Here is a 22,788-nt window from a genome sequence, read left to right on the forward strand (position 1 = left end):
AATCACAAGGGCGACGTCACTGTTGATTGTGATTATTTATATCTCATTGTAGTAGAAAAATCACATTATTATTAATCAAAAGGCACAAAACTGGAAAAATTCCCCGAAATGTAAGGGCAGCGGCTGATAACTGAAGACAACAGCTCTCAGTACGGGAATGGGTTTGGTTTAACTGTAAAAAACGGGTGATGTCAGCATCAGCCGGGCCGAAAAATGGGCGATAACAGAGAATGCAATATGTCTGTTCCCACAACCCCCCCCCACCCCACCCCCAGTGCACGTCCGTCCTCTCATCACTCACACAAGTAACATCATAAATATTGCTCAGTACTGACCAACAGGCAGAACAATGTATTCTACTCTAGTCACATCCACAGCTGCATTCACAATTCTGCTAAATGATGCATACAGGTCTGTGAGCCGGTGCTGCAAGACATGAGATCTTATAAGGCACTATGTAAACTGCTGCAGTGCAAGAAGAGGTCAGGATTGTGAGCACAGCTCTGAATGTAACTAATGGACGAGGAGTGCGACATGAGAAAACAAAAGTGCTCTGAAATCTAACTACCCCCATCATCTCATGTCTACACTGCTACTAGTGAAACCCCGCAAGTAGTGGGGTGGCGGGTCTGAGAGGCGGAAGGTAGCGGCACCCCCTCTCCATAAGTGCCATAACCTGCACACAGGGCGAAGACAGCGGAGATCTAACCAAATTACATTTCTATCGATATCGGAACAGTCACTTGTCAGCAGCCGACGACCGCGCGGGATATAACCTCCAAAAATCTTCTCAATGGATAGAAAGATCCCGAGAACAGAAGAAGATGCAATATACACCGGAAACGTTGGTCTTTACTTCTGATGTTCGGGGACACTTCTCCATTATATCATATCCAGCTGCAGGGAAAAGGAAATGGGTTATAATCACTGATCCTGAGTTACATCTTGTATTATACTCCAGAGCTGCACTCACTATTCTGCTGGTGCAGTCACTGTGTACATACATTACTTATCCTGAGTTATAGCCTGTATTATACTCCAGAGCTGCACTCACTATTCTGCTGGTGCAGTCACTATGTACATACATTACTTATCCTGTACTGATCCTGAGTTACATCCTGTATTATACTCCAGAGCTGCACTCACTATTCTGCTGGTGCAGTCACTGTGTACATACATTACTTATCCTGTACTGATCCTGAGTTACATCCTGTATTATACTCCAGAGCTGCACTCACTATTCTGCTGGTGCAGTCACTGTGTACATACATTACTTATCCTGTACTGATCCTGAGTTACATCCTGTATTATACTCCAGAGCTGCACTCACTAATCTGCTGGTGCAGTCACTGTGTACATACATTACTGATCCTGAGTTACATCCTGTATTATACTCCAGAGCTGCACTCACTATTCTGCTGGTGCAGTCACTGTGTACATACATTACTTATCCTGTACTGATCCTGAGTTACATCCTGTATTATACTCCAGAGCTGCACTCACTAATCTGCTGGTGCAGCCACTGTGTACATACATTACTGATCCTGAGTTACATCCTGTATTATCCTCCAGAGCTGCACTCACTATTCTGCTGGTGCAGTCACTGTGTACATACATTACTTATCCTGTACTGATCCCGATGTCTCATACTGCAGAGCTACAGACACAGCTGGCTTCAGAGCTGAAATGGCTCGGCATTCCCTGCTTGCTCAGTGCCCGCTCTCGTGACGTTACAGTCCTCTCTGCATTATAGGAGCTCTGCTAAGCTGTCAGGGGATGTAAATCCACAAGCTTGCTGACGGTTTCCTATACTAACCAGCAACATTGTGACTGCAGCTTGCTTCATAATAAGTTGGGCTCTAATGCATCAAACAGCTGAGAAATATTAGATCACAACAGCTTTCAGTCAACGGAAACAATAAGGTTTCCATTCACTGACAGGAGAAGATACGAAGGAACTGGGTAGATAACCAGGTGGTAGAACTTCATATTTTACAAGCCTGACTTACAGAAGCCATTACTCCCTCTGCTCATCTCTGGTATCATCCAGTGTCTTACCAGATCATCGACATCGCCGCCCTCATCCGTCATGGACGTGTCCTCCACCTTCTCCTCACTTGGGGCCAAGAACTGCACGAGATGAATAGGTCATTAGAGGTCATGCAGGTTCAGCACAGCAGGCGATGGGTTAAACTGACCACAGCACAGAGGAAGTGAAGGTATATACAGTGTAACCAGCTTATGCTTCCCTCCCCCGCACGTTCTGGGATGTCACTCTTGGTTGTCAGAGAGGACGTGGGGGAGACCTGTGTGTTACAGCCGCTGCCGGCGCTCGTACCTGTTTGGCCTCAGCAGAGGTGACGGCGCTGTCTGCAGACTCGTCACCGGTGATCAGGGAGACGTCATCTGCAAAATATAAAATACAGATGACAGGGCGCCCGAAGCAGCGACCACAGCAGAGGCATGAGAATAACAGGGTCAGTCGTATGGAATCATAGAATACAAAGTTCTGCCACTTTATTATACACTTTGTGTTTCCTGACCAAGACCTCTGCTTGCTATTACTGAATAGAACATTCTCACTGAGATCTAAAGCACCTAATACTTCTCAGAGCTGAGGGGCTGATTCAGTGTGCAGGGGACACTATCAAAGTCTGATACAATGTATCCGTACAGGAAAAATGTATCAGGTTGTTCAACTCCCTGTCTGGATGAAATAGTAACAAACCCTCAGCTGTGGGAAGCATTAGATCTGTACAGATTCAGCCTATGGAAGCAAATATGAATGTTCCCGGCCACCTAAAGCAAGCAGAGGTCTTGAAAATGAAAAAAAGTTACAGAACTTTTGATTACTAAACTTTATTTAGATAGGACTGGACGAGCGCTGCGGACTGAACGAGACCGACCGGAATGACGAGTTGACCAAATTATTATGAGGGGGGGGGGGGGGGGGTCGTGTGCCGGCTATGATGGTTCATGAGAGCCCCCTATTCACAATGAACCTATTACAAACGTAAACGTACCCTGAACCACGATTTCCCAAAATTCCTTGAACACGCTACTCGCCGTCCTCTCTTTCAAAGACTGGAGGAAGTCATTGAAGTCTCGGGCATGAGACAGCTGCAGGTAAAATAACAGAGGGTGAGACCCCCACATCCATCACTGACAATGGAGTGTTAAGCCCCTTTCACACAAGCGAGTGTGTGTGCGGCAGCCCCCGTCCTGACCTCCCAGCACTGACGGGGTCACATAGCATTAAATTGATTTATGATGCTCTGTAACCCTTACAGTTCTGGAAATTATTGTAGAATACTGACATAATGCTGTCAGTGTTATCCAATACATTCCAGACCTCTAAGGGTTACATAGCATCATACATCAATATAATGTTATGCGACCCCGTCAGTGCTGGGTGGTCAGGACGGGGGCTGCTGCATACTCACACTGCGAGTCCGGAGAGTGACATTCACTCGTCAGAAAGTGGCCTTAAAGAGGTAGCACCTACCCGAATAGCTTCGGCTCGGAAACACTTAATGCAGTCCATGCTCTTCATGTAATACGAGGTTTGTTTGATGTCCAGACATTCGTGGATTCGCTGAATCAGCTGTTTACTCACTGAAAAAGGAGGAGAAATGGGGGGTGAGGGACAGATGCTGGAGGGGGCGAAATAAAATAACAGTCCGTGAAACCTGGATAAAAAGTCACAGAGTTATATCCTACACTGCAGGTCACAACCCTCCGGGCTGCTACTGGAAACAGTCAGCACATAAACTCTTAATTATAATTCAAAGGGCATTCTGTTTTCCTCTCCATCCTCAAGTTGAAGTGGCATTCCCAAACATCAGGGAAAATATGATGTAAGTGACAAGCAGAATAGTGAGTGCAGCTCTGGAGTATAATACAGGATGTAACTCAGGATCAGTACAGGATAAGTAATGTAATGTATGTACACAGTGACTGCAGCAGCAGAATAGTGAGTGCAGCTCTGGAGTATAATACAGGATGTAACTCAGGATCAGTACAGGATAAGTAATGTAATGTATGTACACAGTGACTGCACCAGCAGAATAGTGAGTGCAGCTCTGCAGTATAATACAGGATGTAACTCGGGATCAGTACAGGATAAGTAATGTATGTATACAGTGACTGCACCAGCAGAATAGTGAGTGCAGCTCTGGAGTATAATACAGGATGTAACTCAGGATCAGTACAGGATAAGTAATGTATGTACACAGTGACTCCACCAGCAGAATAGTGAGTGCAGCTCTGGAGTATAATACAGGATGTAACTCAGGATCAGTACAGGATAAGTAATGTAATGTATGTACACAGTGACTGCACCAGCAGAATAGTGAGTGCAGCTCTGCAGTATAATACAGGATGTAACTCGGGATCAGTACAGGATAAGTAATGTATGTATACAGTGACTGCACCAGCAGAATAGTGAGTGCAGCTCTGGAGTATAATACAGGATGTAACTCAGGATCAGTACAGGATAAGTAATGTATGTACACAGTGACTGCACCAGCAGAATAGTGAGTGCAGCTCTGGAGTATAATACAGGATGTAACTCAGGATCAGTACAGGAAAAGTAATGTAATGTATGTACACAATGACTGCACCAGCAGAATAGTGAGTGCAGCTCTGGAGTATAATACAGGATGTAACTGAGGACTGGTATAAGAGAAGCTTTGCAAGTTTGGATGTAAACTTCTTTTAACAATATAGCACCCTTCCTGGTTGCAGAGTTATGCACTGAGGTTACTGGACATGGACTGATATACAGTTAGGGTCCATTCACACAGCCGTAGTGTGTTTTGCGGATCCACGGACACCGGCAATTTGCGGACCGCACATTGACGGCACTAATAGAATATGCCTATTCTTGTCCGCAATTGCGGACAAGAAAAGGACATGTTCTATTTTTTTTCGGGAACGGAAATGCGGCCCCATAGAAATGAATGGGCCCGCAATTCTGTTCCGCAAAATGTGGAACGAAATTGCGGACGTGTGAATGGGGCCTTATAATGGACAGATGTGAGGTAGCAGTATACGGGGGTCGCACATCCTGACACACAGATAACTATGAACTTACAATCCTGGAAGTTTGCGGTTTTCTTCCTGACCAGCACACGGAAGTCCTCGGCCGGGCTCACGCTTCCCACCTGAAACAAGGTCACATCGCTGGTCACACAGGACAGGGCACAGCAACACTGCATGCACAGGTTCGCTGCTCAGGGCTCTGAGAAAGCTGGGTGATACTCCTGTGAAGGCATTTTTGGGGTCTCACTCATCTTTCTTGGGGCTCCTTTCCCTTTTTTGGAGCACACATAAAGTATCTTTATTATCTGCACAAAGGGAACGTCACTTGTGAGCCTCAGGCCGCTGTGTCTGCGGAGATGATGAGGATCCTGAGCAGGCCATTGCCGGGAGGGAACGCTTACCTCCTGAAAACCAGTGTAATGCAGCCTTAAAGGGAACCTGTCATGTGGATATTTGATTATAATCTAACTAATTATATACAATCATTAACTACTAAAAATACCTTAGATGTATTCACTTAGGTTCCATTAACACGTCCGCAAATGGGTCCGCATCCGTTCCGCAATTTTGCGGAACGGGTGCGGACCCATTCATTTTCTATGGGGACGGAATGGATGCGGACAGCACACAGGGTGCTGTCTGCAGCCGCATTTGCGGAGCGCCGCCCCGATCTTCAGGTCCGCAGCTCCGCAAAAGATAGAACATGTCCTATTCTTGTCCGCAGCTTGCGGACAAGAATAGGCATTTCTATAGGGGTGCCGGGCGGGTGTGTTGCGGATCTGCAATTTGTGGGTCCGCAACACACCACGGACGTGTGAATGGAGCCTTACTGGTGTGACAGATGATTACCTCATAATATACACACAAAGATGCCACATGCTAATGAGCTGATTTGAGTCAGTGAGTCCAGCGTATTTTTAATTCAGAGCTATAGCCACTCCCCTGCCCACCTGCTGCTGATTCATATGGAAAATAACTGTCAATCAGCAGCAGGTGGGCGGGGAGAGTCAGGAGCTCATGAATATTCAGGACTCATCATTATCAGCTGGAGCTTTTCAATACAAGATGTTGGCAGATTGACTGGGTCAATTAAAGAAAGTGACCCAGCATTGTGCTCAGAGAATCAGTCACTTATTTATGTTGCCCTTAGTTAGGACACCATAAAACTGGTGACAGGTTCCCTTTAAGGTCCAGGACTGGGAGAAACATCAGCTGTGTGTACTAGATAAGGGCAGGTTTTAACCCTTAAAATTAATTTGACTGCTTCAATTTACTGACTGCAAGCAGAGAACGTGAACACATGAAATATTAGAAAGCTGCAGAACTTTTCAGTTCAGTGACCGAGCGTCATTCACACCGGTCTAGAGGAGCCTTTTACGGCAGGATCTTCACATCCACATTCCTATAAAACACATTTGCGGGATTTCCGAGCGTCGGTTATCTGGAGGTCTCAGCATTTCCACCTCATTAATGACACCCCTTACGGATATTAAGCGACTCGTTATGCTCATTAGGAGAGCCGTCTATTCAATGCAGAAAACCCATTCACTGATCCCATGCTGGCTCCACATAGGACAGGGAGACATAGGAAAGGAGAGGCCCACATGTGAGGAAAGCTCTCACGTAAAGTGAAACGAACATCATTATATTAGGGAATTGCACAATGAGCGATTCATCATCAGATCCTGTCACACACAGGAGGAGCCTATAACAGCTCGCACTCTGTAAGAGGTCTATTCACACAGTACAGGCTGCCATAGACAGCACAGTCCCTGGAGACAAAGAAACTAACCTCTACCAACCCAACCCCCAGGTCTATGCATTGTCCAGAACTGCTTCTGGCTTCATAGCTGGAGCCGCTCTGCCCTGTTCTCTTCAGGGGTGTACAGTATACAGAATGTATTCATTGGTGGATACCACAACACTACCTACCACGCCTTCACGGGCGCAGCCTCCCCGCCCCAAGCTCTTCACCGGGGCGCAGCCTCCCCGCCCCACACTCTTCACGGGGGCGCAGCCTCCCCGCCCCACACTCTTCACGGGGGCGCAGCCTCCCCGCCCCACACTCTTCACGGGGGCGCAGCCTCCCCGCCCCACACTCTTCACGGGGGCGCAGCCTCCCCGCCCCACACTCTTCACGGGGGCGCAGCCTCCCCGCCCCACACTCTTCACGGGGGCGCAGCCTCCCCGCCCCACACTCTTCACGGGGGCGCAGCCTCCCCGCCCCACACTCTTCACGGGGGCGCAGCCTCCCCGCCCCACACTCTTCACGGGGGCGCAGCCTCCCCGCCCCACACTCTTCACGGGGGCGCAGCCTCCCCGCCCCACACTCTTCACCGGGGCGCAGCCTCCCCGCCCCACACTCTTCACGGGGGCGCAGCCTCCCCGCCCCACACTCTTCACCGGGGCGCAGCCTCCCCGCCCCACACTCTTCACCGGGGCGCAGCCTCCCCGCCCCACACTCTTCACCGGGGCACAGCCTCCCCACTCAGTATCTGCTGGCCTCAATATAAATTACTGCCAGTGACTAGACCAGGGATCAGCAACCTCATTTACTCCAGACATTCTGAAACTACAACTCCCAGAATACTCCTTTGAGAACAGCTGAGTAAATGTGCATGCTGGGAGTTGTATTTTAAAAGCAACTTAAGTGCTGAAGGTTGCTGATCCCTGGACTAGACTCCGATCGTGTAGAAAATGACGGGAAATCAGACCAAGAAAATGACAGCAATCATGTACAACGTCAGGTTGTAGCGGTTACGAGGCTTATTATGTTCTGTCACTGAATGTTAATCAATGTGTCATATAAAGTTCTGCAACATTTTACCATATTTAGGGGATAATTTGCAAAGACTTAATTTCATACTCAGCTCTTAGTATTAAGTTTGATGGCGTAATATGTGGCAAAATGATAAAGCTAAGCACGCCTCAATCATTCTGGAGCAACGTAAAAGGTCTGCGCACCGGAAGCTGAAGGAGCTGCAGAGATTTCACGTACACCAGTTTCCTGTTTCACTTCTTGATATCAGTGAATGGAAACGCTGTTATTAAGATGAGAACAAAGTGGGAACTAATTCAGATTTGACATTTTTACAATAACTTCAGCAGGCCAGCCTTCAGCAGCCGGACCTCGCTCCTGTTCTGGACTCCAGGATGACATATTTTGTCTGTGCTGATACACTGCAGCAAACCCTCATAAGAGGAAGGTATTTCTATTGATGCATGCAGGTTAATGAGGACAGCTGTATTAGCAAGACTAAATCAGGGGGGAAAAAATATTTCCATTCACTGACAGAAAACATATTGAACATTTTTAGGAATTGAAAATACAAACTCCTATGTATTGTGCAAACACTGGCGCTTACAGATGTGATGTTCCCATCAGCCAACTGCGAGATGCTGAAATCCTCGGCCTCCGTCTTCATTCTCTTGGACTCGGGTTCCTGGTTACTGAAACACAAGAGAAGAAAAGAAAGAACTAAAGTGCAAAGATCGGACTCCAAGAAGAGGCAAAATATAAAAAGTCCTTAAATCTCAAGAGACCAGAACACACAGAGTAAAGCGGCGGCATCAGCTTTCTCCGCATGAAAAGACCCAATAGCTCTTCCTGACATAAAACTCGGAGCTTAATAAAGTGTGAACCATTCATTCAGACATTGCTGCTCCTGATCACAAGCCATGACCACGTCGCCCCTTCTGGAGAAAGGCAGACACCGGAGCGGAACCTGCAGGAGCCAGAAAGATCATCTGGACGCACAAACAGTAACTAAAAACCATCTCCACTGCCGTGAACACTGCTCGACCGGAGAACGGAAAGAATGTCATCAATATACCTAATAAAAGAACCAGGAAGCAGAGGATAAAACCAAAGAAACCTGATGATGAACCACAGTCCAGTCACTTCGTCAAAGCATCCAAACAGGTGTTCACTCACCAACACCATTCAACAAAGCAGAATAACTTCGCTATGCCAATTCTTCCAATAATACTATAATACTGCCCCTATGTACAAGAATATAACTACTATAATACTGCTCCTATGTACAAGAATATAACTACTATAATACTGCTCCTATGTACAAGAATATAACTACTATAATACTGCCTCCTATGTACAAGACTATAACTACTATAATACTGCTCCTATGTACAAGAATATAACTACTATAATACTGCTCCTATGTACAAGAATATAACTACTATAATACTGCTCCTATGTACAAGAATATAACTACTATAATACTGCCTCCTATGTATAAGAATATAATTACTATAATACTGCTCCTATGTATAAGAATATAACTACTATAATACTGCCTCCTATGTACAAGAATATAACTACTATAATACTGCCTCCTATGTACAAGAATATAACTACTATAATACTGCTCCTATGTACAAGAATATAACTACTATAATACTGCTCCTATATACAAGAATATAACTACTATAATACTGCTCCTATATACAAGAATATAACTACTATAATACTGCTCCTATGTACAAGAATATAACTGCTATAATACTGCCTCCTATGTACAAGAATATAACTACTATAATACTGCTCCTATGTACAAGAATATAACTACTATAATACTGCTCCTATGTACAAGAATATAACTACTATAATACTGCTCCTATGTACAAGAATATAACTACTATAATACTGCTCCTATGTACAAGAATATAACTACTATAATACTGCCCCCTATGTACAAGAATATAACTACTATAATACTGCCTCCTATATACAAGAATATAACTACTATAATACTGCCTCCTATGTACAAGAATATAACTACTATAATACTGCTCCTATGTACAAGAATATAACTACTATAATACTGCCCCTATGTACAAGAATATAACTACTATAATACTGCTCCTATATACAAGAATATAACTACTATAATACTGCCTCCTATGTACAAGAATATAACTACTATAATACTGCCCCCTATGTACAAGAATATAACTACTATAATACTGCCTCCTATATACAAGAATATAACTACTATAATACTGCCTCCTATGTACAAGAATATAACTACTAATATACTGCTCCTATGTACAAGAATATAACTACTATAATACTGCTCCTATGCACAAGAATATAACTACTATATAACTGCCTCCTATGTACAAGAATATAACTACTGGGGGCGGAGCCTAGCCACGCAGCTGAATGGCCGCACGAGCTTGAGCTCCTCCAGCATTCCGGCTCATTTACCCTATAAAAGCCTATATTTTACCTGATTATGGGGAAACCTGGCAAAGAAAAGAACAGAGGAAGCTCAGAGTCTACCCCACTGCGCTCCAGACAGCCTGAGATGGAGAAGTTCCTACGAAAAGCACCGAGAGCTGCCGCGCAGAAAGGCGCCAATATGGCGGCGTCTATTGCCCAGGACTCTGACGCAGGAGAGCTATCTGATGCGGGTAGCGGCTCTGATGTTTCAGACAGGAGGCCCAGAGATCCGCCTTTATCAGAGCGGACCCTTCGCCGGGTCCTTGAATCGGCCCTTACACCTCTTAAACAAGATCTGGCGGACATCAAAGACGATATGAAGCACCTAGGCCAGAGAGTGGTCACGCTAGAGGGTACGCAGGACGCCATTATAGCCTATCAAGGCAAAGCATCAGAAGTATTGGCATCCCACAAAGCCCTACTGAATGAGGCCTTCCTGAAACTAGAAGACCAGGAGAACCGGAGTCGCCGGCGCAACATACGCATACGCGGCCTACCTGAGTCGATTGCGACGGAGGCCTTACCGACTGTGGCGCGTGAGCTGTTCTCCAAAATGCTTGGGCCAGACAGAGCGGAGGGGATCGTGGTGGAGCGCATACACAGGGCGCTGCGCCCTAGGCCTAAACCACAAGAGCCACCACGTGACGTAATTTGCGGCCTACTGAGCTATGTAGACACCGCGGCCCTCCTAAAAAGGCAACGAGAGATGGAAGTGTTGGAGTATGAAAATACCCCGATTCAGATGTTCCAGGACATTGCGCCATCCACTCTGACCAAAAGACGTCTCCTCAGACCTCTCCTGGAAATCCTAAGGAAAACCTCGACCCCATTCCGCTGGCTATACCCCTTTGGGTTGGCAATTTCCAGAAATGGCAAGCTACTCACCGTGCGTTCACCTGCAGACCTGGATTCTGTCTGGCGGTCTCTGGACGTTCCTCCGGTGGAAATTCCCTCATGGCTGCCAGCTGACCAAGATGGCGCTCTTCCCACACCACCTCGCGTATCCGCATGGCAGACGGCGTCTACAGGCAAGTCGGATCGCTCGGGCCGCAGCAGGATTGACAGAGATCCCACCTGATTAGAAGCACTTAGAAGCATTCCTTGCTGATATTTCTACCTCCCCAGAATTGGAGATGACTGTTGCTCACCTCTACGATATACAGGTTCTAAAGGCAGACTTAGCCTCTTTACATTTTCTATGTTTTCAGCATTTTTACGGTTTTATTTTTATGGCCTACCTTTTAATTGGGCTTATTATTGTGTCATATTTGAATGTTTTTGCACCTTGTCTATGTCGCTAAAGGATACTACCTCTAGAGTATTACACTTCGTTCCTCATTGCAGGGTGATGACCGGACGGATTAAGATGCTGGACACTTTTTCTGTTTTTGGTCTCTTTTGTTTAGACCACAGGTGCTTTACTTGCCCCCTCGCCAGTCCAATCCTGTCTTGGCTGGTGATAGGTAGAGTGCCTAACCCTCCTCGGACGGGTATCTAGTCTGAGTTACTTACTTGTCAACTTGACATGTTTAATGTTCTCTTACTCATTTTTTGTTCTTTTGTACTTCCCCTACCTTCTTTCCCTTCTCCTGCTCATATCATCTGTGTGCTCTTCCATACTTCCATGGATGTATTATGCATTTACTCACCTGAATGTATGCAGAAATGTCTTCTATAATAGTCGCCTCACTAAACGCGCACGGGCTGAACGAGCCATGTAAAAGGTCTCAAACTCTATCTCTCCTTCTGAAAGATAAGGTCTCTGTGGCCTTTTTGCAAGAGACCCATTTTAGAACAGGCAAAGTTCCTAAACTTCCCCCCAAGAAATTTGTCCAGTGGTTTCACAGTACTCATGATTCCACCAGTAGAGGGGTTAGTATAGCTGTGCATAAATGCCTCCCCTTTAAGCACTCAGCTATCTCAGCGGACCCTGAGGGCAGGTACATCTTTGTAAAGGGTTTACTGGGCGAATCTCCAGTGACCTTTGCTAACTTATACGCTCCCAATAAAGGCCAAGTACCATGGCTCGTTCAGACCCTTAATGCGTTGTCCTCCTTCTCAGAGGGCTTACTAGTTTTGGGGGGCGACTTCAATGTTGCCCTGGAGCCAGCGGTGGACACCTCGGCGGGCAGACCTTCAGTATCTTACAGGCTCCTGAGAAGATTAAAAATTTCCTTGAGGAAACTTAAAGTATTAGATGTCTGGCGGGCCCTAAACCCCAATGGCCGAGATTATACTTTTTATTCACATGCCAAACTATCTTTCCACAGATTGGATTACATTTTCCTGTCCAGTTCTCACGTGCGTAATGTCTCTGGAGCCCGGATAGGTAATATAACATTATCCGACCATGCCCCTGTCATTGTTAATTTTTCCCTGTTTGGACCACAGAGAAGGGAGCGCTTGTGGCGTCTCAATGATACCCTGATTCTAGACCCCAGACATGCAGATAAAATTAAGGCCTCAATATCTGAATTTTTCACGCTTAATGATACCCCAGAGTCGCCTCCTTCTCCTTCTATATTATGGGAATCCCATAAGGTGGTCCTCAGGGGGGAGCTTATAGCTTTGGGAGCTTTTTTGAAAAAACAAAGGACACTAGCCCTGGACGCCTTATTGGCGAACATAACCCGTTTAGAATCCTCCCATAAGGAATCTCGGGCTATAAGCACCCTAGCAGAACTAACTGAAGCCAAAACAAAACTAAAAAATCTATTGAATGTCACCTCAGCAAAGTTGGTACTTCGTTCCCGATTTAAGGCCTATGCACATGGGGATAGAGGAAACAGACTGATGTCGGCAATTGCCAAGAAGCAGTTTTCTGACTCCTTTGTTTCCTCTATTAAAGACTCCAAGGGCAAAATACATAAGTCCACTCCAGATGTTGCTAAAGCATTTTGTGCCTTCTATGAGGCCTTATATAATTTGCCGCCCCCTAATGGGACTACACCAGGAGATTTATCCGAGGCTACTGACAAATTCTTGCAGTCTCTAGATCTTCCCTCTGTATCCCCATTAAAAACTTCCCTCCTGACTAAGCCTATTTCAGACTCGGAGGTGCGCAAGGTCCTTATGTCTATCCCATCGGGCAAAAGCCCCGGACCGGATGGATTTTCCATTGCATACTATAAATCCTTTCAGGATGTGTTAATCCCACGTTTCAGGAACTTGTGCAACTACCTTCTGACAGGGGGGTCTCTTGCTCCTCATTCCTTATTGGCGCACATCACTGTCCTCCATAAGGAAAACAAAGATCCATCATGCTGCAGTAACTATAGGCCAATATCTTTACTCAATAATGATGTGAAGTGGTGGGCGAAGATTCTGGCTACCAGGCTTCAGGATGTCCTCCCTGACATTGTACATGAGGAACAAGTAGGTTTTGTCCATGGCAGACAGGGGTCGGAGAATACGGTGCGGCTTCTACATCTTGTGAATTGGGCCAAGAGATCCTCTAAGCCTTTAGTCCTGGTGAGTACGGATGCGGAAAAAGCCTTCGACAGGGTCAGCTGGCTCTTTATGTCGCGGACCCTGTCGAAGTTTGGCCTCCCGGACCAGTTTATTAGTGCTGTTAACACCCTTTATTCGGCCCCCTCTGCCATGGTCAAAGTCAATGGAGCATTGTCCCCACCATTTCGCATCACCAACGGGACAAGACAAGGGTGCCCCCTCTCCCCGGCACTGTTTGTACTGGTCATGGAGACCCTTTTGTGTAAAATTAGGTCAGATCCTGCTATCAAAGGCCTTCAGATTGGCTCGCAAACCCATGTTACTGCAGCATTCGCGGATGACCTTTTAGTCATGACCTCCAACCCTGCAGAGGCCTTGCCCAAGTTGTTGAATACTTTTGAGGATTTTGGATTTGTATCCAATTTTAAAATAAATTATGGGAAATCCATGGCACTTAATATTTCATGTCCCCAATCTGTAGTCAATAGTCTAAAACGTGCCACCCCATTTACCTGGGCCTCCAGAGACATTACATTTTTAGGAACACGTGTTTCGGCCAATATTCAAGACCTAGCCTCCCTTAACTATGCTCCACTCCTGCAAGAGGTTCGCACTCACCTACAGAATCTGAAACTCCCTTTTGTTTCGTGGATAGGGAGGAAAAACTATCTGAAAACTTTCATTCTCCCCAAATTTCTTTATTTGCTGCAAGCCATTCCCATATGGCTGCCAAACTCATACTTCTCAGAAGTCCGCCGAGTGTTCACGCGCTTCCTCTGGAATGGTAAGTCTCCACGCATTGCCTATTCTGTCCTTACAAGGGACAAGAAGTTTGGAGGCTTTGGGATGCCTGATGTAAAGTCATATTACACTGCTGTTCAGTTATGTAGATGTATATCTGCCCTGACCCACAAATCTAACTCTCTTTGCTCACGGCTCGAATCTGTACTACTCACCAGCCAAGATCAGCTCACTCTATGGGGTGTTAGACCCTTTTCAGCCAATCACTACGCCTCTTCCCCGGTTTGGAAAGGAATGCTAGTAGAATGGTCTAAAATGGTCAAATCCCAGCAGTTTAACTTTCCTAACCCCTGTATGCCTCTTAAATTGTTACAGAGCTATATTCATCCTTCTGTGTCAAACCCCTCCGGGATTTGGTCAAGGCTCGCTGGTTTGTCCCTGCGGGATGTCCTTCTCCCAGATGGTAGTTTGCAATGGGATTTAATAATGGATCGCCCCGAAATAAAGTCAGCTCCTTTTTTCCACTTAGCAGACTTTAAGAGAGATACTAAGTTATGCGTAGTGAACTTTGCTAGTAATAGCTCCCCTTCCTGGCTTGAAAAGAAAGTCTTGGCCCCTAGGCCTCCTCTTAGGCCATTATCCCAGATGTATAAGGAATTGCTTTCCTCTTTACCTCCAGAGCTCGGTTATGTGACTTCATGGGAGCGAGAGCTTTCTATGATCCTGACGGAACCAGAGAGGGCCTTTGTTTTAGCCCACTCTCATGGCTTTGGTCGCTGTGTAAGAATTCAGGAGAATTCTTTTAAGCTACTAAGTAGATGGTACAAAACTCCTGAATTCTTGCACAAACTTAATCCTGAGGTACCTGAGGTGTGCTGGAGATGTGGCATAGAAACCGGTTCATTATCACATATCTGGTGGTTCTGCCATAAGATTCAACCATTTTGGAAATTGATAGAATCAATGATTAATAGCGTTTGCAAAACTAAAGTCCTATTAGATGCCAAACTTATCCTACTGTGGTGCCCTAATAGCACGATAACCCCTGCTAAGAATAATCTACCTACAATGCTGATCACAGCTGCGAGATTACTAGTTCCCCTTTTGTGGAAAAATGATTCCCCTCCAAATCTAGATATGTGGACGGACAAGGTAGATCATATCTACCGCTTTGAGGAACTGGCGCATTGGGAAACAAACTCTCGCCATTGTTTCCTAAAGCTATGGTCCCCGTGGAAATCACACAGGAATTTCACATGATAGAGCAGGATTCCCTCACTTCTCTGCCCCCTCCCCCACCTAACCCATTGTCTCCCCCTCCTCCCCTTTTTTTTTTTCCTCCTTTTGATGTTTGTTTTATGGTGATGATGATGATGATAATCGCTAGTATTGCCTACTCATGACTTGTATGCTGGATAACTACTGTAACTTTTAATGTTATGATACTGATGTCTTATGTAGGCGTGTGGCCTTGTTTTCTTACCTCAATAAAAAGAAATATGGTTAAGAATATAACTACTATAATACTGCTCATATGTACAAGAATATAACTACTATAATACTGCCTCCTATATACAAGAATATAACTACTATAATACTGCCTCCTATGTACAAGAATATAATTACTATAATACTGCTCCTATGTACAAGAATATAACTACTATAATACTGTTCCTATGTACAAGAATATAACTACTATAATACTGCTCCTATGTACAAGAATATAACTACTATAATACTGCTCCCATGTACAGAGTATATAACTATTATAATACTGTTCCTATGTACAGGAATATAACTACTATAATACTGCTCCTATGTACAAGAATATAACTACTATAATACTGCCTCCTATGTACAAGAATATAACTACTATAATACTGCCTCCTATATACAAGAATATAACTGCTATAATACTGCTCCTATGTACAAGAATATAACTACTATAATACTGCCTCCTATATACAAGAATATAACTACTATAATACTGCCTCCTATGTACAAGAATATAATTACTATAATACTGCTCCTATGTACAAGAATATAACTACTATAATACTGCCTCCTATGTACAGGAATATAACTACTATAATACTGCTCCTATGTACAAGAATATAACTACTATAATACTGCTCCTATGTACAAGAATATAACTACTATAATACTGCCTCCTATGTACAAGAATATAACTACTATAATACTGCTCCTATGTACAAGAATATAACTACTATAATACTGCTCCTATGTACAAGAATATAACTACTATAATACTGCCTCCTATGTACAGGAATATAACTACTATAATACTGCTCCTATGTACAAGAATATAACTACTATAATACTGCTCCTATGTACAAGAATATAACTACTATAATACTGCTCCTATGTACAAGAATATAACTACTATAATACTGCCTCCTATGTACAGGAATATAACTACTATAATACTGCTCCTATGTACAAGAATATAACTACTATAATACTGCTCCTATGTACAAGAATATAACTACTATAATACTGCTCCAATGTACAAGAATATAACTACTATAATACTGCTCCTATGTACAAGAATATAACTACTATAATACTGCTCCTATGTACAAGAATATAACTACTATAATACTACCTCCTATGTACAAGAATATAATTACTATAATACTGCTCCTATGTACAAGAATATAACTACTATAATACTGCCCCCTATTGGCAGGAATATCGGATATTAATCTTTCCTGGAGATTTCAGTGTTTCGGTGGCTGTTCTCAGGTAGATAATATAATTATTACACTCCCCTCCCCCGGTTATTCGGGGTACTATTTTGGGGGGTACCGCACACTGTCACTTCTATTGTATTCCACAGGTTCCTATTATCTCCTCATCTGCAGGTATCAATCTTCCTGAACGCAGCCGCCACTTGAACCACAGTAATGTGCGGTCTCCCGGTATCTGGCCGCGCTGCTGGCCGCGGTCTGGAGGGGAGGGGGGCGCTCACGGCACAAGTCAGACAGCAGCAGGATCCTCCTTTGTGCTCCAGGGCAGAAATCAATAATTTGCAATCAGCTAATCACAGCGCTTGTCAGGGAGCTGGGCTGTAATCAAACAGGGACGGCTGCAAATGAGAAATACAGCCCGCCGCGTAATGGACGAGCCTGGCCTCAGTGGCAGAGCACCATTAACCCGTCATCTGCTGGAGCGGCACGTATGGCTGATGCCTGGGACGCGTCTCGCCTGCCGATTACTGTGACTTTTCATCTCGGAGACGGACGTCACTGAGATTAACAAGAGACAGCGAGCAGCGTTTTGTAATACAAGTGCCAGACCCGTGTAATTGGTCTGTGACATTTTCCCAAGTGGCAGCTAATTATACGCCCGCCGCTCACGCTGCCAAATGCCTGGATGTCAACAGCGGCTGCAGAACGCCAGAGACGGATCATCTGGAGCTGCCGAAGAAAGAGCACCCTGCAGATCTCACGCACCAGCGCTAACGGGACGCACTAAGGCTCGGATCACATGGCGCTTTGTAGTTCCCAGCTTATACCGCTGTACACCTATATGGTGGCATATGTCTGAGGTTTATGACGAGGGAACGTGACCAGAGCCTAAGCACAGATCCGGCCTACAAGGTCTAATCTCGGGCACTGACCTATGATGTGATAGAAGATGTACAGAGCCCCCTTAAAGGGACAGTACACATTATATGTTATAGAATTGTTCTATCACTCCTCTGAAGTTTTGGCCGCCTTGACGACTCCTGTTCTATCCTCTCTTCAATCAGATCTCCCCGCAGTGCAGTGAACCCAGTATAATCTGAATAGAGACCTTCAGTAAAAGGGACGTGGCTGTGACAACCTGCCAATCATCCAGAAAAAACAAGAAGGGTGTCGGAGGCGAGGACTTACTTGTCTGTGAAGACATGCTGGGCTGTTATCTGCTCCTTCTTCTTGCTGGACTCCTGCAGTGTGAAGCAGCCCTTCACCTTCGCTAGTGCGGCTTGACAGCGGGCCTTCACTGGTGCCGGGGTCTGCAGCAGCTCCAGGAAGTGCTGCTCTATGGCTGGGAGGGGGTCATCCGGATGGAAGGCCTTGTGTTGTAGGCACTGTCATACAGGAGGAGACAGATCAGGCGCTGCAGCTACTACAGGTGTAGAAACAATAGAAAGGCAGCTCCACTTAGTGTAATACCTGTGACAGCCAGCAGGGGGCACTGTCACCTCTCCTCATACACCGCCGCAAATATCTACCCCTCAAAGATGCCTAAAATATTAAGTACGCCTTGTGGTAGATCACACTGTGTCTGTAACATAGGGTCAGGCACACAGCTGCGCAGCAGATCTGATCTGCAGACTAGGGTCAGGCACACAGCTGCGCAGCAGATCTGGTCTGTAGACTGGGGTCAGGCACATAGCTGCGCAGCAGATCTGATCTGCAGACTAGGGTCAGGCACACAGCTGCGCAGCAGATCTGATCTGCAGACTAGGGTCAGGCACACAGCTGCGCAGCAGATCTGTTCTGTAGACTGGGGTCAGGCACACAGCTGCGCAGCAGATCTGATCTGCAGACTAGGGTCAGGCACACAGCTGCGCAGCAGATCTGTTCTGTAGACTGGGGTCAGGCACACAGCTGCGCAGCAGATCTGATCTGCAGACTAGGGTCAGGCACACAGCTGCGCAGCAGATCTGTTCTGTAGACTGGGGTCAGGCACACAGCTGCGCAGCAGATCTGATCTGCAGACTAGGGTCAGGCACACAGCTGCGCAGCAGATCTGTTCTGTAGACTGGGGTCAGGCACACAGCTGCGCAGCAGATCTGGTCTGTAGACTGGGGTCAGGCACACAGCTGCGCAGCAGATCTGGTCTGTAGACTGGGGTCAGGCACACAGCTGCGCGGCAGATCTGTTCTGTAGACTGGGGTCAGGCACACAGCTGCGCAGCAGATCTGGTCTGTAGACTGGGGTCAGGCACACAGCTGCGCGGCAGATCTGTTCTGTAGACTGGGGTCAGGCACACAGCTGCGCAGCAGATCTGGTCTGTAGACTGGGGTCAGGCACACAGCTGCGCAGCAGATCTGTTCTGTAGACTGGGGTCAGGCACACAGCTGCGCAGCAGATCTGTTCTGTAGACTGGGGTCAGGCACACAGCTGCGCAGCAGATCTGATCTGTAGACTGGGGTCAGGCACACAGCTGCGCGGCAGATCTGTTCTGTAGAATGGGGTCAGGCACACAGCTGCGCAGCAGATCTGTTCTGTAGACTGGGGTCAGGCACACAGCTGCGCGGCAGATCTGATCTGCAGACTGGGGTCAGGCACACAGCTGTGCGGCAGATCTGTTCTGTAGACTGGGGTCAGGCACACAGCTGGGTGGTAGATCTGTTCTGTAGACTGGGGTCAGGCACATAGCTGCGCAGCAGATCTGATCTGCAGACTGGCTCATCTGCATCAAATACCTACCTCTCAGCAGATATTCATCATCCGTCCTGTGTCATGTGACTCGTATCAATCCCACATAATTCCCATATATCATTCAGTTCCCCCCTTCAACTACACACATTACCAGTTTAACCCTTCACCCTATTGCTCCGAATCCCTCACTTCCCTTCACACAATCTGAGAAATAAATAATAAACCACTAGGAGAAGTCAAGGAAAAAACTGAAGATGGATTCACCGACATCAATGGGAACTGCACACAGCTGGATACTGAGAGCTCCCCCTAGTGGTGGCTGCAGTTTTCCAGGACTTACATTTTGACCACCTATCCTGAGGGTAGGTCATCAGGACCAAAGTCCTGGAAAACTCCTTAAATAAAAGGATAATAGATTTTTGTGCCATAGATTTTACCTGGAATAACCTTTGGAACTGAGGATTTGGGATTTTGCTTGGTTTGAATAAATCTTCGACGCCCTCGTCATCTTCATGAACCAAACTCATGCTGTCAATCAAAGAGTCCACCGCTGACAGCTGGGTGTCTGCAAAGAAAGGAAGCAGGAATATGAGCAGTGCATACAACAGCATGACAGACAGGGGCGTCCAGGGGTAAGAAACGCCCTACCGGTGGGCCTGAACTTCTTATTGTTGTTGAGTGAGGAGAAGAGATATTGCCGCAAATCCTCCATGTACGGCAGCTGCACGTAAACCAGACACTGGAAGGAGAAGAGAGTCTGTAACAGTGTGTAAGCGCAGAGAAGACATAACATAAGAGACTGTTTTATACTCCAGAGCTGCACTCACTATTCTGCTGGTGGAGTCACTGTGTACATACATTACATTACTTATCCTGTACTGATCCTGAGTTACATCCTGTATTATACTCCAGAGCTGCACTCACTATTCTGCTGGTGCAGTCACTGTGTACATACATTACTTATCCTGTACTGATCCTGAGTAACATCCTGCATTATACCCCAGAGCTGCACTCACTATTCTGCTGGTGCAGTCACTGTGTACATACACTACTTATCCTGTACTGATCCTGAGTTACATCCTGTATTATACTCCAGAGCTGCACTCACTATTCTGCTGGTGCAGTCACTGTGTACATACATTGCTTACCTCGTATTTTTCCTTGATGTGTGGGAATGCCACCCCAACCTGAGGATTGGACCGTCTGTCGTAGGCGTACCGCACAATGGCGACCATTTCCATGTCGTTAAGTGCGTGGATTAATGCAGAGAGCGCAATGGCGGCAGACTAGAGGACAGAGCCAGAAATGTGTAAGAGAAGTGGTTTCAGTACAGGGGAGCTCAGCTGCTGCGGAGGAAAGCTTCGGGCTGCACCATTATATCTCATGCCCAATTGCTGCCAGCTCCTGCACTATTATAATCTGCCCGCTTTAAGTTTACTTCCCCTTTAAGCAGCTGGACACTTACTTCATCATCTTTTGGAGCAAAGACCTTCAGAACCTGGGTCCCCATGAAGTGAGTCCTCTCAATCTGAAAGTAACATCTCAGATAGGTGATTATCGACTACAGACCACATGGAGCCTACAGGACGTTATAAGGTCCTGGACTGATCTCTCTCATCCTCCACTAACATCCAGAGCTGTATTCAGAATTCTGCTGATTGGCACTCAGGCTGCAGGACCTCGTATCTCTGGCTCTGCCTGTGTCCTGCGCACAATGTGTGGAAGGTTTCAAAATAGCCCCTTCAGAGCAGTGTATTGTGAGATATGAGATTAAATGCAGCTCTGGATGTGATTGGAGTACATTGGATAAGGTCAGGCGTCCATTAAAGTGACTGTAACAACAGACGCACCTGCGACGCCTTTGTGAACCCCAGAACGGAGAAACATTTGGACTCTGTTTTGTATTTCATCTGATCCTGATCCACTTTTGAGAATGGAATAATGTCACTTCCGTATCGGAAACCTGTTCCGGGAAAAGGGAGAACACGTGTTACGAGATATAACGGAGGTGGAAAGCTGTGTCGAACTATCACCCCCCGCATGCTCTGCCAGCGGCAGTCAGGTGGAGCCCACCATTGCTGGGTGTGACCTCCTTTAAAGTAAAGAGGTGCCACCTCTATTTAAAGCAACGGCACCCTGTTTCTATAGCTGCAGATATCTTAGAGCGTGTATGGCCCTTTAATTGTCATTACAGATGGCCGCCTTCCTCCCCTCACCTTGTATGGTGTCGTCTTTCTCAACTTCAGTTTCCTCGTCGTTATTCAGGCAGAAAACCGTTTCTTTCTGAACGTCGTCCTTTTTCAGAGATTTGGAGTCCACGGTCGTCCAGGTCTTCTTCACCTTCTCCTCCGTGACCTGAGACGGCATGTAACGGGTTAAATCATTCACGTGACAAAGGGTCAACGGGGAGGAAGCTCTGGAACTTACTGACATACTTTGTGTTACTATTCCTCATCCTTTTAAAGAGGTCGTCTCACTTCAGCAAGTGGCATTTATCCTGTAGAGAAAGTTAATACAAGCCACTTACTAATGTATTGTGATTCTCCATGTTGCTTCCTTTGCTGTCTGGATTCATTTTTCCATCGTATTATACACTGCTCGTTTCCATGGTTACAACCACCCTGTAATCCATCAGTGGAGGTCGTGCTTTCACACTATAGGAAAAAGCAACGGCCTCTCTAGTGGCCAGGACCACGGGAGCGCACATAGACCAGTGCTTTGTCTTATATTGTGCAAGCACGAACACCACTGATGGATTGCAGGGTGGTCTGTAACCATGGAAACGAGCAGTGTATAATACGATGGAAAAATGAATCCAGACAGCAAAGGAAGCAACATGGAGAATCACAATACATTAGTAAGTGGCTTGTATTAACTTTCTCTACAAGATAAATGCCACTTGCTGAAGTGAGA

At 46.0% G+C, this 22,788-nt stretch overlaps 1 protein-coding gene across 1 annotated transcript in view; it reads right to left on the bottom strand.

Moving 5' to 3' along the window:
- Nucleotides 1-329: 329 nt before the first annotated feature.
- Nucleotides 330-22,788, bottom strand: part of XRCC5 (X-ray repair cross complementing 5) — a 32,204-nt gene continuing 9,745 nt past the window's right edge. Inside the window, exons 8-21 of the mRNA XM_040440601.1 lie at nt 22,092-22,230; nt 21,726-21,838; nt 21,341-21,403; nt 21,024-21,161; nt 20,524-20,614; nt 20,313-20,440; nt 18,379-18,575; nt 8,409-8,493; nt 5,096-5,165; nt 3,506-3,615; nt 3,024-3,120; nt 2,339-2,406; nt 2,059-2,130; nt 330-897 (exon numbers count right to left, since the gene is read on the bottom strand). Of these exons, the coding sequence (XP_040296535.1) occupies nt 883-897; nt 2,059-2,130; nt 2,339-2,406; nt 3,024-3,120; nt 3,506-3,615; nt 5,096-5,165; nt 8,409-8,493; nt 18,379-18,575; nt 20,313-20,440; nt 20,524-20,614; nt 21,024-21,161; nt 21,341-21,403; nt 21,726-21,838; nt 22,092-22,230 (1,386 nt within the window). The 3' untranslated portion in view covers nt 330-882. The remainder of the gene's footprint in view (nt 898-2,058; nt 2,131-2,338; nt 2,407-3,023; nt 3,121-3,505; nt 3,616-5,095; nt 5,166-8,408; nt 8,494-18,378; nt 18,576-20,312; nt 20,441-20,523; nt 20,615-21,023; nt 21,162-21,340; nt 21,404-21,725; nt 21,839-22,091; nt 22,231-22,788) is intronic.

Source organism: Bufo bufo, chromosome 7, assembly GCF_905171765.1.
Source record: "Bufo bufo chromosome 7, aBufBuf1.1, whole genome shotgun sequence".
NCBI classification, from domain to species: Eukaryota; Metazoa; Chordata; class Amphibia; order Anura; family Bufonidae; genus Bufo; species Bufo bufo.